The following is a 15,042-nucleotide window of genomic DNA, read 5'->3' as shown; positions in this document are numbered from 1 at the left end:
TATGAGGAATTCTTAATCGCAGGAAACAAACTGTGGGTTGCTGGAGTGGGGGGTGGGGTGCGAGGGATGGGTTGACTGGGTGATAGACACTGGGGAGGGTATGTGCTCTGGTAAGCGCTGTGAATTGTGGAAGACTGTTAAATCTCAGATCTGTACCTCTGAAACAAATAATGCAATATATGTTAAGAAAAAAAAAAAAAGAAGGAGGTAGCAGGAGGAGAAGAATGAAGCGGGGGAAATCGGAGGGGTAGACAAACCATGAGAGACGATGGACTCTGAAAAACAAACTGAGGGTTCTAGAGGGGAGGGGGGTGGGAGGATGGGTTAGCCTGGTAATGGGTATTGAGGTTGGGCACATTCTGCATGGAGCACTGGGTATTATGCACAAACAATGAATCATGGAACACTACATCTAAAACTAATGATGTAATGTATGGGGATTAACGTAAGAATAAAATAAAATTAAAAATTAAAAAAAAAATAATAGATGAGTTCCTCCAACTGTCTATGCTCTAGCTCCTTTACCTATAAAATGAGCAGATAATTGCAGTGCCTCAGGGAGTTAGCGAGGGTTTTGATTGTGTTAATATCCAGGAAATGCACAGAAGAAGGCCTACAGGTGGTGTTCAGTAAACTTCAGCCACTATGTTTTTATGTAATCTAGTAATCAATTTCCTTAAAAATAACTCCGTTTCTCATAATGTATGTTTAATTAATTAATGTACAGAGCTGTTGAAAAATTTCAAAGCACTTGGCTGTATGTAGCTCTTATGTGATGGGAGGGCACAGGGCTTGGTGTTAAAGTTGTGCGTTTGTCTCTACCCCAATCTGATCACTCATTCACTATGGAACATTTGCTTCTCTGAGCCTCAGTTTTCTTACCTGTGAGGCAGGAATAATAATTCCTGTCCTGGTGATATTCAAGGTGAAACCTCTTCACCTTTTCACTAAACCTTTTCATGCTGTTGCTAATTACCTCTCCCAGAATCTTTTAACTATCTCTAACATGCATAGGGTAATAACAGCTGCTTATGGTCCCGTTGTGTAACATATAAGAATCTAAACTTGTGTGCCAGCATGTGACATTATTAGTAACTATAATATTAGTCCTATTTAGAAATCTTTTTCTTGTAAGTTACAGAAAACTCAGTTCAAGCAGGCTTAACAAATGGACGTTGATTGGCTCATGTAACTGAAAAAATCAGGTGTAGACTCAAGGCTAAGATGTTTACAAGCCCCAATTTCTTTTCTTTTTTTTTTAATTTTTTATTGTTATGTTAATCACCATACATTACATCATTAGTTTTTAATGTAGTGTTCCATGATTCATTGTTTGCGTATAACACCCAGTGCTCCATGCAGAACATGCCCTCTTTAATACCCATCACAAGGCTAACCCATCCCCCCACCCCCTCCCCTCTAGAACCCTCAGTTTGTTCCTCAGAATCCATCGTCTCTCATGGTTCGTCTCCCCCTCTGATTTCCCCCCCTTCATTCTTCCCCTCCTGCTATCTTCTTCTTTTTTTTTTTTTCTTAACATATATTACATTATTTGTTTCAGAGGTACAGATCTGAGATTCAACAGTCTGGCACAATTCACAGCGCTTACCAGAGCACATACCCTCCCCAGTTCCAAGACCCAATTTCTTTTTACCTCTGAGTTGTCCTCCATTCTCAGGCACTATGTGGTGAACAAAGAACTACCAGCAGTAAGAATGGAAGTTCATGTTCAAGGCCTACATTCCGTTAGCCTAAGTGAGGTCGCAGACTCAATCCTGATCAGCTAACATTGCAAGACGAATGTGGAACTGTGTCCAGCAGTAGTCAGTCCAGGTGGAGTCAATCCCAAACAAAGCATAAAGCCTGTTAGTAACCAAAAGACTGGTTTCCACAAAGAAAACTGGAGCTCTGATATAAAAGGAAGTATGAGCGGACTCCGGAAGGTCAACTTGGCAGATGTGGAGTTGTATGACACCAACTGGCAAATGTGAGTCGAAATGAGATGAATATGTCTACCTTTGTTACATATGGCCTTTAAATTGGCCACCGTACCCATATTTCAGGGCCAGACACAGTCCTTGAGGATGAACTGCCCATGAATTAGATTAAGTCCATTTGTCCTTCCGTCCTTCACTTAAGGCCTCATGCCTCCCACTCTTGTCTTTCTTGTTCTTCCATTTTTGTCACATCCATTCCTCTTGATTGGTGATGTCTTTGAATTCCCCTGGCTTCCCAAATGAGGCTCTCTACCCAGTACTAAGTTCTACATCCTTCCTCCCTGATTCTGGTACTCTAGTAGCTTCAAAATATGAATATTCCTCCATTAGACCTGGCCCCATGCTCTGCAAGGCCAACCCACACCATCCAATTTAAACACCTGTAACAGACTCCTCTGGCACACCTTCCTTAATCTATCAAAAATTCCTAATGAGCTAGCTACTCCACAGTTGTGTCATTTCTAAACAGCTGTCTTCTAGTGTTCTGGGCTATATGTAAAATGGATACCACTCAACTTGCTTCAGAAATATTTTGTAAGGAAAGGACAATTTCTATTTTCATATACATTAATTTTCTTTTTAGCTGCTATCTTCATTGCAAACACCCTCAAACCTCTCATCAACCTTAGAACACCTCTGTGATGACAAATTTTATCTACTCTTTCTAAAATGCATCCTAAAATATTCTTTGATAGTCACCGCTTGCCTGAATCAGACTAGTTAGAACACAAAATGAAGAGGAGAATTGGGCCTCATTTGGGGAGAGCGGGGTTGTTTGTTTTTGTTTGATAAGAAAATTCCAGAGAAAGATCAAGCATTGCTTCACTTTTACCAGTCATACTTAAGTCTGGCATTCAGACAAAATCTAGAAAATATTTATTGTTTACACATTCCATTAATTCTTGTATTATTTTAATAATGTTCTGCAACTAGAATAGAATTGCTTACATAATGAATAGATGTTGTGGGCAGAGATACCCATGGAATTATGAGGAAGGGCCGTTTGGTCAGATCACACTTTGACTGGACGTCATGTCTTAGCCTGACATCTTTATGGAGCCCTTGTATGGGCTTTGTGTTCTTTTTTTTTTTTTTTTTTTTTGATTTGATTTATTTTTTGACAGAGAGAGACACAGCAAGAGAGGACTACAAGCAGGGGGAGTGGGAGCGGGAGAAGCAGGCTTCCCGCAAAGCAGGGAGCTTGATGTGGGGCTCGATCCCAGGACCCCTGGATCATGACCTGAGCTGAAGGCAGCCGCTTAACAACTGAGCCACCCAGGAGCCCCAGGCTTTGTGTTCTTTAAATGGTATTTAACAAACATCAAACACCTACAATAGGCACTACAGGGAAAAAATGATGAAAAAAAAAAAAACCCTCAAAGACATAAACCTTACTCTCAAAGGGCTTACATTCTAAGTGAGAAAGTAAGCTATTCAGATGGAATGGTGTTACTAGGGTCTAGACCCCCTTTTTCAGTGGCAAGAGTAAAGAGGGAGTATTGTCAGACTAAATCAGCCTGCCACTGCAGTCTCTGACCTTCATTCTTAGACGATTCCTCCCTTTTTCTTTAGAGCTCTATATTTTATAATCTTTAGCATTTTCCCATAAGCTTTTATCAAACATACATGGCTTGGGTATGGCTTAGATCTTTCATCATATTTCTTATCTATAAATCAGGTAAATATCAAAATTATGTAAATCTCCCATAGCCACCAAATGGAAGATTACAATCAAATAAGTATCTGCATCTTATCACTAAATTGATAAGGAAACACAAAGGGCTTTGAAGCCGAATCCTGAAGCAGCTCCAGCTGCAGAACATTATTGCTTTAGCAGAGAACCCAGACTATTACTCTAATTCTAAATGAACCAATTAATTAATTTTTTCACTCATTTAACAAGCACCTACTTTGTGCCTGTCATTATTTGAAGGATACAGTGGTATCTTTTAGATATAGATCCTTTAGTGCTCTTTTAGAGCTTACATCCTAGAGGGGGAGACAAACAATGAATAAACAGACATAATATAACATCAGATAATGTTGAGGGCTATGAAGAAGAAAGTGATTTGAGGGAATAACAAGTGCTGGGTGTAGTGTGTAGATAGAGTGGTCAAAATCTTTTAAAATGTAGCATTTGAGCAAAAATCTACAGAAAGCTGCAGAGTGATACATGAATGTCTCTGGAAAAAGTCATGCCACCAGAAGAACAATATATGTAAAAATGTAGTTCAGAATTCATGAAAAATTAATATAATAATTATTAGATCCATGTTATCACTTAGCCTAATTATTTAACATATAGACTAAGTCTTATTATTTAAGGAAAGGAAAATTTTTGAGCTTTGGCATTGTTTGAATTTTCCCAAGAATCAAGGCAAAAAATGTTAGTCTCTGTAGACTCCTTGTCGAATGCTGCTGAGTTTTAAGGTTGCTTCTGCTCAAAGAAAGTACTTCTCTAAGTAACCCATTTCATCTTTGCAAAAGCCTTGAAAGCTAGCTGCTATATTTCCCATTTTTATAGATCAGAAGATCAAGGCAAAGAGAAGCTAAGTAACTTGCCCAAGGTCACCGACGATGGAATAGTGAGGTCTAACCACATACAACTTCTACTGTAAATGGATTGCCATTCTTATTTTTCCTGAGAACTTATTGAGCAGTTATTGGGCTGTGTCATATTCTGAATACAATAAACACTATCCCTTCATCAAATTATGTTTAATCAATGTGTAAAGACAAAACCAACATACCCCCCAAAAAACTACAGAAGTTAAGTGTGAGATAGTACTCTATGGGCATACATGGAGAAGAAGTGCAAAGTTAAAAAAAGAAATGGTTGGTGTGAATATAAACTGAATATGGCTTGGGGATAAAAAAATGTTGAATCTAACCTTCTTTTTATTTTTTCCACCCCTAGTCATATAAGAAGCAGTTGCAGAAGCTGGGATGGTTAGCCTGGAGAAGAGAAGACTCAGGGGGGATTTGATAACTGTCTACAAATATTTGAAGAACTGTCATGTGGAAAAGAAATTAGATTTGTTTTATATGTCCCTAGGGGTGCAAGTGATGGAAAGAATTCACCACAATATAAGGAAGGACTTTCAAACAAAATAAGGAGAACTCTAGAGCTCTCTAAGGAAGGAACGGGTTCTTTGAGAGATGAGTACTCTGATTGCCTAGGCAAGGCAGTCTTTCAATGACCTCTTGTACAAGAGAATCAGGAGAAAGATGGATGGGTGGATGGATTGCATGAATTTTAAGATTTCTTCTAAGGCTGAGAATTTATTACTTTATTAATGATAAATGAAGTTTCTATTTATACCAAGCTGCTTGTGAAGTTCCTATCTCCATTCAAGAGTGTTTTCTGCTTTTAAAATTTTTGGAAATCATATCTATAACTCTGCATGTTACTTCCAGTGCTGAATTGATAATAAATAATCCTCTCAAGATGTACTTTATTTCTTGTTTGCTCTTTCTAGGTCTCCAGCCATACACCAACTACAGCTTCACACTTACAGCTTGTACCTCTGCTGGATGCACTTCAAGTGAGCCTTTTCTAGGTCAGACACTGCAGGCAGCCCCTGAAGGTAATTAAAAAACATCCATGATTTGGGAGAAGAAGTTTTCATATGGCATTTTGAAGTGAATTCTATAAACCCTTTCATGTCAAACAAAGAAGGAATAAAGTCAACAGGTACAAAATAAAATTGTATTCTAGATTCCCATTCTTCAGGTTTGGTTCAACTGTAAGCCTCCCAACATAAAATTTGCTTTCAATTGTTTAAACCTCTTAAATTTAGTTTTCTGTGAAAAAAGTTATTATGTACTAGGATATAAAATTCCTCAAAAAATCAAAAGTTAAATATTTCTGGATTGCCTGATATATAACAAGGACGTGCTCTCTGCTGAAGTTGACTTATTCCCTACCATGAAGAACTTACCATCAAGTCAAAGACACAGGACAAGTACCCAAACTTACATAAGGAGAGAGAATCAGGGCACCTGCGTGGTTCAGTAGGTTAAGCACTGGAGTCTTGATTTCAGCTCGGGTCATAATCTCAGGGTTTTGATCTCAGGGTCATGAGATCGAGGCCCACGTTGGGCTCCATGCTCAGTGCAAAGTCTACTTGGGATTCTCTCTCTCCCTCTGCCCTTCCCCCCTCTCAAATAAACAAATAAATAAATAAAATCTTTAAAAAAGAGAGAGAGAATCTGAAAGGTGATGTTAAGAAAGAACAAATGGTCAATAATTTTGTAATAATGTATGGTGACAGATGGTGACCCCACTTATCATTGAGTAATGTATAGAATCGCCAAATCAATATGTTGTACACATGAAACTAATATAACATTGTATGTTAATCATACATCAATTTAAAAAAATGAACAGAATACTCAGGTTAATCTGAAGAAGGAGAGATTATAGCTCATCATGAAAATCAAAAAAGATTTGATGGAGCAAGTGAGTTCTGAGATGGACCATGAAGAACAAGAATTTTGACAAATAAACACTCGGGGAGATGCAGAATCCAACACAGGTTGAGGGGATATAAAGTGGGATCATCACCTTGGAAGGCAAATTGGCAATGTTTATTAAATTTAAAACGTTAACTTTCTATGACACAGTAGTTTCACATTCATTATCTATGCCAGAAAATCCCACTTCCACAAATGTACAAGAGACACATACCAGAATATTTATTGAAGCATTTTTGTTTTTTATGTAATGGAAAAATATTGGAAGCAATTTAAAAGTCTATTCATAGGAGAATTGCTAAATAAATTCAGGTATATTCACATTATGAAATTCCATACCTCAGTTTAAAAGAATGAGACAATCTAAACATATGAAGATGAAATTTAGAACTACATTAATGCATGGTATCTTTTATGTATAAAAAATGCATAGAAAATTATATTTATTTCTATAGATAAATAAAAATATAGAAAAAATTCTGGAAGCATACACACATAACAATGGTTACCAGTGGGTTGGGAACTGGGGTGGGTGTTATCATTTACTTTTAGAAGAAAGATAGGCTTAGAAGCTTGGGATAGTGATCAACTAAATATTTTGCTCATCTTTATTATCTGCCTGTTTTAAATGTGGGGGAAACAGAGGCATACATGAGTTTCTAAACAGAAATATGATGTTAATTACCATTGGTGAGTCCTGAACTGCTTGTCCATTACTCTTCTAATGAAAGGGATTGTTGTACCTCAGAATATTAGACCTGAACTTCCTACTAGTAAATGGGAAATAAAATGGAAAATTCCACATATGGGGCATATGGCTCCTCACCAGGATTTCACTAATGATGTTTTCTATATAAAGAATGTTTCATGTCAAAAAGCTTAGTGTTCCTTTGAAAGGAAGAAACCAGCAGTGGATTTTTTGGAAAGGTAAACTATCAAATGGATACTTTGATGATAATGGATAATTTCTAAAGGATCTATCAACCAGTTTTGGCTGCAACTCAAACCAGGTAAAATAACAGGGTCTCTTGCTTCAGTGTACTCATCAAATCCATTTAAATTCTTAGAAAATATGCATCTATTTTCCCACTTTTCCCCCCCAAAAAATTCTTGAAAGAACTCAGATTTCATGACTTAAAGATTTTAGCTTCCAACAACACAGGGGAGTGTGCGATGAGAAATGTTTTACCTGATTTCCTTTTTTAACCTTATGCACCTTTCCTTTAACACAAATAACTGTGCACAGGAATAACAAACCACATGGGCTTTCATCAGCAGAAGAAACATGGATTTAGAATCCATTTTCTGACTGTATAAGTGCCATTTGTGAATAACTTGTATGTGAAATAAATGTAGTCTGAGTACTTAACTTGGGGGTTGTAGGAGAACAGATCAACAGCAATATTAAGTTCTGTTGTTTTACTGTAAAGTGGAAATAAGCATATCATCTCATGTTAAATTAATAGTACAAATATAACTAATTACAAAACGCCTATTTGAGTGAATCTGACATAGTTTGAAGGTCTAACACTTGAGTTTCCTAAGCAGATACGGAGAGAATGAAAAGAAGCATTGGTTCATAGCCACCCTGAATTCCTCTCTCATTCCTCTCTCATTTTCAATCTTAAAAAAAACAAAACAAAACAAAAACAGAAAAGCTAATGTGCATTACTACCTCATTATAAGTTGGACATAATTCTCTACAATTTTATCCTCACAGAAAATTGTGTACCTTCAGTCAAATAGGAAGAGTTCAAGCTGGATTTTTGTTCTCTCTTTTTAGAAGTGATGGCATACCAGCAAGCTCTACTTAATTTTAGAGTTCGGTCGTGCAAAATTGCAGGCATGCTTACCTCCAGCATTGATAACATGGGGGAAAAAAAGGAAAAGAAGATGAAACTTTCTCAATTGCATTCCAGATCTCTCTTCTGCTGACCTTTTTTTTTTTTTTTGTATTTATTGTCATTTATTTTAAAACAACAAAAAAGAAGGTAGCACGAACAGTCTTATTTTTTATAATTCTTTTTTTTATTATGTTATGTTAATCACCATACATTACATCATTAGTTTTTGATGCAGTGTTCCATGATTCATCATCTGCGTATAACACCCAGTGCTCCATGCAGAATGTGCCCTCTTTAATACCCATCACCAGGCCAACCCATTCCTCCACCCCCCTCCTCTCCAGAACCCCCAGTTTGTTTCTGAGAGTCCATAGTCTCCCATGGTTCGACTCCCCCTCCAATTCCCCCCCTTCCACTGACCTTTTTTAAACTGTTGATGTTCCTTTAGATTCTTCCTCTACTCTTTGCACTTGTAACTCCACGGTATCCCTTGGAATTCTCAAGTATAAGCTTCTAAAGTCCTCAGCTCTCACAAAGCCCACACATAGATTTAAGGCCTGTGTATCCACCGATCTATAGATGTTTTTATTTAGGTGTTTTGCAAATACTTCAACCTCAGTATTTCAACACTTAAAATCTCTCTCCTCACTTCCTAGCTTTCTTTTCTTCCCTTTTCCCTCCTTCAAGTACCATCATCCACCTCATCAGCCCAAAATGGACCTTCTTACTGCGTCTCTCTTTTTTTAGGTTGTAATGTGCAGTTCTTCATAAAATCTTATTGATTGTAATTAATTAACTTTAAATTAATGTTAATTTTTAATAAATTTTTAATGTTTTATTAATTTTTATTAAATCTTAATAAATTTTTAAATTTAAAATTTAAATTAATAAATCTAAGGATTTTTTTAACGTGTATTTCCTTTGCATCCCTTCTGGCTTTGACTTAGTTCAGATGCCTTTAACTTCTCATAATTACTCTTCCTGCCTCTAGTCATTTCTCCTCTTTCTCATATTAATTCTTTTCCCCCTTGTGCCAAAATAGACATACTTCACATTAGTCACCTCCATAAAATCCCACTTCCTTCCAGGAAAAAAAAAATCCACATCTGAATAAAGCAAAATAATCCCTCAAATTTTAACCTCTGCCTATCTGTTGAGTCTTTGGTCTTTCCCAGATGCCATCCAATGCACCAGTCAGGCTGAGGTACTTGGAATTCTACCATACTTTCCTGTATTTCAAGGACTTTTGTGGGTTCCCCTCAGTTTAGATCTCTTTCCTACATCCTCACTCAGCTAACCCATTTTTTAAAAAATTTGGCTCACATGTCTCCCCTTCTAGAAATCTCCAATGACCACCTCTGCTTCCCATCCATCCCCATGTTACTCCCAGTCTCTGTTGATACCCTTCCTAAGTGCTCCAAAGCACTATGCTTCCTAAAGCATTTAGCAAACTGGATTATAAATTTTTTTTGTTCATCTTTATTCACCCTAATACTATGAGCTCCTTGAAGGGTAAAGACTATATGTCCTTATCCCCATATCCACAGTGCCTGACACAGAAAACGACACAAAATTGGGTGGAATGTTGGATAAATTTACAAATCATAATAGTCCAGAAGTCAAGGCATCCAGGACATCAGCCAATACAAAACTGGGTTCCTTTACTAGCTTCCAAAAGAAAGCCAATCCACAATAAATATTGGTATTTTTAAATTGGAATGAAGATTTGTAGAGAAATGAGAAGTGGATAATATTGCATGGCACTCAAAACAAATTTAAAACAGATCTAATAGACATGGGGGTTTTTTGGTAGCTATTATTGCAAAAGACCTAACACCAAGGTTTCCTTCTGACCTTTCCTTCTTATACCTCTCAGCTAGTTTACCTCCTCCCTGCTCCCCTTAGAGATGATTTCCCTCATGACCATCCATTTCCTTTCCTTGAATTGTTTCAACTCGGCCCTTCTACTATGTAGGATAGGTTTTTCTGATGCCGCCTGAGACTTAGGCTCACAGAGGGAAGCAGATTCTCTACCTGGGATTCTTTAAGACATTTCACCAAAAGTGGTTCTTATTCCATCAAAGATTTCTTGCAACTGTTAACATAACGGTGTCCCCATATCATTATACAAGTAAAACCATAGCATTTAGTATTTTTTACACATTTCAATTTCCTCTTATTTCCAACCCAATGGATACGGGGTTCTTACCAACACAACCAGAGCTTTCACCAGCTTGCATAAATATAAACTCAATTTTTATTTAAAACATGAAACAAACCCAAAATCTTAATTCATGTTATTTCATTCACTCCTCTATATCCACAGCCTTTCTGGCACCCTAGTGATTTTTAATACATCCTTAAAGATGAAAAAGGACTGCAGGAAACAGACTATGAACTAAACCTTGTACTTTATCTCTTAAATCAACAAATTAATATCATGTTTGAATCAGAACTCTAATTAGTTGGTTGACTCATCTAGCAACTATTGGCCGAGAAACCCAAACATAAAGTATACTATGATTTGTGGATTGTCCATGTATCTATTTCAGAACAAAATGAACTACTTTCTTCTTAGGAATAAGCTATTCCTTTAAAAATCAGCATGTTTGAGCTGTTTTAAAAATCTATATTGATTCTTTCAGGATGTTCCTAAATAAATTGCATTTGAATGTCGTGAAAATTTTTCTTTTAAAAGTGTTGAAATCTTATCCTTTACTGAATAACTTACACTAGAGATAAAATCAACCAAAAACTATTGATTACAGGGAACCTAATATTGCATGAGTTTTTAAAAGCTGAAGAGAGTTAACAGTGTCCATTCAGAGCATACCTAGATGATAACATGAAATGGTAGGATTGATCTTCCTCATTGCCTAGGTTCCCCATCTATACGTTTGTACATCTATAAGAGTACTTGAATGTTTGACCTTGAATGACAGTTGTCTGTGTATTTATTTTAACTTTTACGCAGAAGAGTAAACTCCTTGTAGGAACGAGCCATATCTCACTCATACTTACATTCTCTAGAACTGCATACAGTGCTTACATAGTAATTTTCAGGATGTATTTATAATAAATTGATTTATTCAATATCAATTAGGCATTGTACTATCTATGCATAAAGATACCTTGACAAATAAGACAGAGAAGATTCTTGCTTCATGAAACTAACTTTATATTGAAGCAGGAGAAGGAAGCAGACCATGCAGTGATAACATAGAAATAATGATAATATCAAGAAAAATTTATTATGATGTTGTTAGTGCTGAGGGAAAATAGAAAAGGACCTAGGATAGAGAGTAACTAGGTTGGAATCACTTTAGATAAGGTTAAAGTTATCATTAGAGAAAGTTGGTCAAATAAGACCTCCCTGCTAAGATGATATTCACACAGGTCACTGAACTATGAAAATAAATTGCAAAAATGTCATGTTGTCATAACCAAAAGTTCCAGGCAGAAGGAATGGAAGTGCAAAAGCTCAGAGGTGAGAAAAACTGGAAACATTCTGGGGATAGAGAGGAGTCTGGTGTGACTGGAGCCAGGTAGGCCAGAATCAGAAAAAAATGGAGGATTATTCAGGTTATCATAAGGAATTGGAATTATATGAATAATTTCAAAAGGGTTGTATATTTTACAAAGATTATAATGACTTATGTATATACTTAATATTCTTTTATGAAGATTACATGAAATAGAGAAGGGCAAGATTTAAAACTCAGAGACCAGTTTAGAGGCTATGATAGAAGTTCATGAGAGAAAAACGTAGCTTGGATCAGAATAGGTGGCAGTAAATGTATAGAGAACTATATACATTCAGGGTAGAACAAGCAGGATTTTATGACATTGCATTTGAGGGTGAAAAAAGTGGGACCCTCAAGAATAATATTTGTGTGTTTTGACCAAGAAAATGAATAGATGGACAAAATCAGGAGATGAATAGATTGTAACAGAAAAACCAAGAGTTCTGTTTTAGATATTTTAAGTTTTGATACTTAATTAGTCATCCAAATGGAGATGTCAAATTGACGGTTGGGTTCATGAGTCTGAAGCTTAAGAGAGAGTTTTAGTTTAGAGATATGCATGGGAGTGTTCAACATATAGATGATACTTAAAACTAACACTAACTGAAGATCACCTAGAAAGTGAGTGTTGGAAAACAAGAGGAGAAGAAAGAAGAGGGAAAACTAAGGGAGAGGAGAGAGCCTAGGTCTCTGAGGCCCATTTTTGAGATACAGAAGGAGAGAAGCCAGTAAATGAGAGAAAAGAGGAAAAGAAGCACGGCACGTTGTGTCAGAGAGGCAAAGGCAAAGTATGCTATTCATTGAATTTGATAATTTAGGTAAATACTACTTTATGATTACTTGCACATAGTCCAAGTAAATAGGCATCAAAGTTTAAAATTCCTGGGTAGTCTTTCAGGCCTTGGTTAAACTCAGAGTAACAGTGGAGAAAGAGAAATCTTCCACCACTAAATTTTCTGATACTCACTTTCTAAAGACAATTCACAAATAAAATAATCAAAACATTAAAAATATATTTATACCCAATTGTATATTTTTACCTCCAAAGTAAGCAAAATGTATTTGTGTTGTTTCACCATGAGATTTTTTTTTTTTAAAGATTTTATTTTTATTTATTTGAGAGAGAGAATGAGATAGAGCATGAGAGGGGGAAGGGTCAGAGGGAGAAGCAGACTCCCCGCCGAGCAGGGAGCCCGATGCGGGACTCGATCCCGGGACTCCAGGATCATGACCTGAGCCGAAGGCAGTCGCTCAACCAACTGAGCCACCCAGGCGCCCCTCACCATGAGATTTTTTTTAACAACAGATAAAAATATCATAATATGTGAGGTAATGGTGTGACTTTTGATAAGGTGAATATTTTATTCTAACAATGAAACCTCATTGTGTTATTTTTTGCCAGGAGTTTGGGTGACACCTCGACACATTATCATCAATTCTACAACAGTGGAATTATTTTGGAGTCCTCCAGAAAAGCCCAATGGTCTCATTTCTCAGTATCAGTTGAGTCGTAATGGAACCTTGGTTTTCCTGGGTGACAGTGAGGAGCAGAATTTCACTGATAAAAACCTGGAGCCCAACAGCAGGTGGACTTAAATAAAACTTTACCAATCATATAGTTAGAATTTTAAATTTTTCAGGGCTGAAAAGTGCATCTCAAAATGAAACAATATTAAATTAATTGGCTAATTAATCTCATTCAGTAGCCATTCCATAGCTGATGAGATCTTTTAATTCATTTCAGATGTTGAAGACTCAAGTGCTAACTCATTACTTTAGTCTTCAGAGTACATGACATTTTTTAAAAATGTAAATAGTCTTCTATTTGACATAAGAGCATGAGAATTTTTAAGTATATAAAATACACCAAGTATTAAACTTTAAAAATTATCAAATTATTTTCAAAAGCATGCATTCTGAAGCTATCAATAAAAAAAGATTTAAAGAGTTTTGTTTTACATCAACTAACTTTTCTTCTAATACATTCTAATACAATGTTTTCTCTGCTTGCTACACTATATATAGGTATGAGTGGTTTTAAGGGGAAAAAGTTCCACATATTTGCAATTCATTCCCATTCGTATCTCAGCAGAAACAAAATATATCTTAGATCAACAGATGTTTTACTGCACAGAGTAGAGATCAATTCAGATTTATTGTAGAGAGTAGCAGATCAGTTTAGAAACATCTTTCTCTAAAGATATTTCCCTGAACTCCAACCCATTTAAAAATGGGGAAGATTAATTTGAATCCTTCACAATCTACTGGCACACTCTAAGACTTTCCTGAAATCTTTAGGAAAAGTTGTTGATTACGAGAGGGTTAAAAATAAAGTGGGAAGGGGCAGAAATAGTGACAGTCTGGAGAGAATGAAGCCTGTTCTGGAAAAACTATCAAGTCAACAGAGACGTTTCTGAACAGGGAGCAGAAAATTTGCAATTTGTCATAAAATTAGGATTAAACAATGGGGAGAAAAGCTAGCAACCATCGTTCAAGTTTCTTGTGCATTTCCTTATCACAGTCCTTTCTTTTCAATATAGATACGTTTATACATTGGAAGCCACAACTGGAGGCGGCAGCAATCCTAGTGATGATTACATTGTACAAACACCTGCACTGACACCAGAAGAAATCCAGCCTCCATATAACATCACAGCAACTGGGCCTTATTCCGTATTCATAGCTTGGACCCCACCAGGTAAAGAAATAAAATGTGTGTGTGTGTGCGCGCGTGTGCGCATGTGCATATTTGTATGCAAAACATTTCAGAGAAAACTAATTGGAGAAAAGGATGGAAATGTGAATTTAGTAAATCAGAAGGACATAACCTGTCTCCTGAATAAATATAAACAGAATAATCCAAACCACATTCCTGAGTCTATACCATATATAAGTATATGCATATATACATATAGATACAGATGTAGGTATGTAGATAAAGATATATAGATAACTAGATATATACTTTTCTTTGAAAGTAATACTTTCTTTTAAGTACCAAAATCTGCCTTCTTATTCATATACATCCCAGGTAAGTCATATAGATCTGAATGACCTCAAACATTCATTATGCAGGACTCCCAAGATTGGAACATTGATGTTATATGATTCGGCCTTTATTATAGCAGTGAATAAGGATTCAGAAAGACAAGAGTCTACTCTATCCATTTCTATTAGATTGTGGCCAGTTATGGTAGTTGA

The 15,042-nt window shown here is 36.3% G+C and overlaps 1 protein-coding gene across 1 annotated transcript in view; it reads left to right on the top strand.

The window, feature by feature from the left end:
- Nucleotides 1-15,042, top strand: part of USH2A (usherin) — a 602,856-nt gene that overhangs the window by 471,174 nt on the left and 116,640 nt on the right. Inside the window, exons 45-47 of the mRNA XM_081823209.1 lie at nucleotides 5,477-5,584; nucleotides 13,244-13,427; nucleotides 14,382-14,539. Coding sequence (XP_081679335.1) covers nucleotides 5,477-5,584; nucleotides 13,244-13,427; nucleotides 14,382-14,539 — 450 coding nt within the window. The remainder of the gene's footprint in view (nucleotides 1-5,476; nucleotides 5,585-13,243; nucleotides 13,428-14,381; nucleotides 14,540-15,042) is intronic.

Source organism: Leptonychotes weddellii, chromosome 6, assembly GCF_054177405.1.
Source record: "Leptonychotes weddellii isolate Sample4059 chromosome 6, ASM5417740v2, whole genome shotgun sequence".
NCBI lineage: Eukaryota > Metazoa > Chordata > Mammalia > Carnivora > Phocidae > Leptonychotes > Leptonychotes weddellii.
The sequence above is the reverse complement of the archived record's forward strand: the minus strand, read 5'-3'. Positions and strand labels throughout refer to the sequence as shown.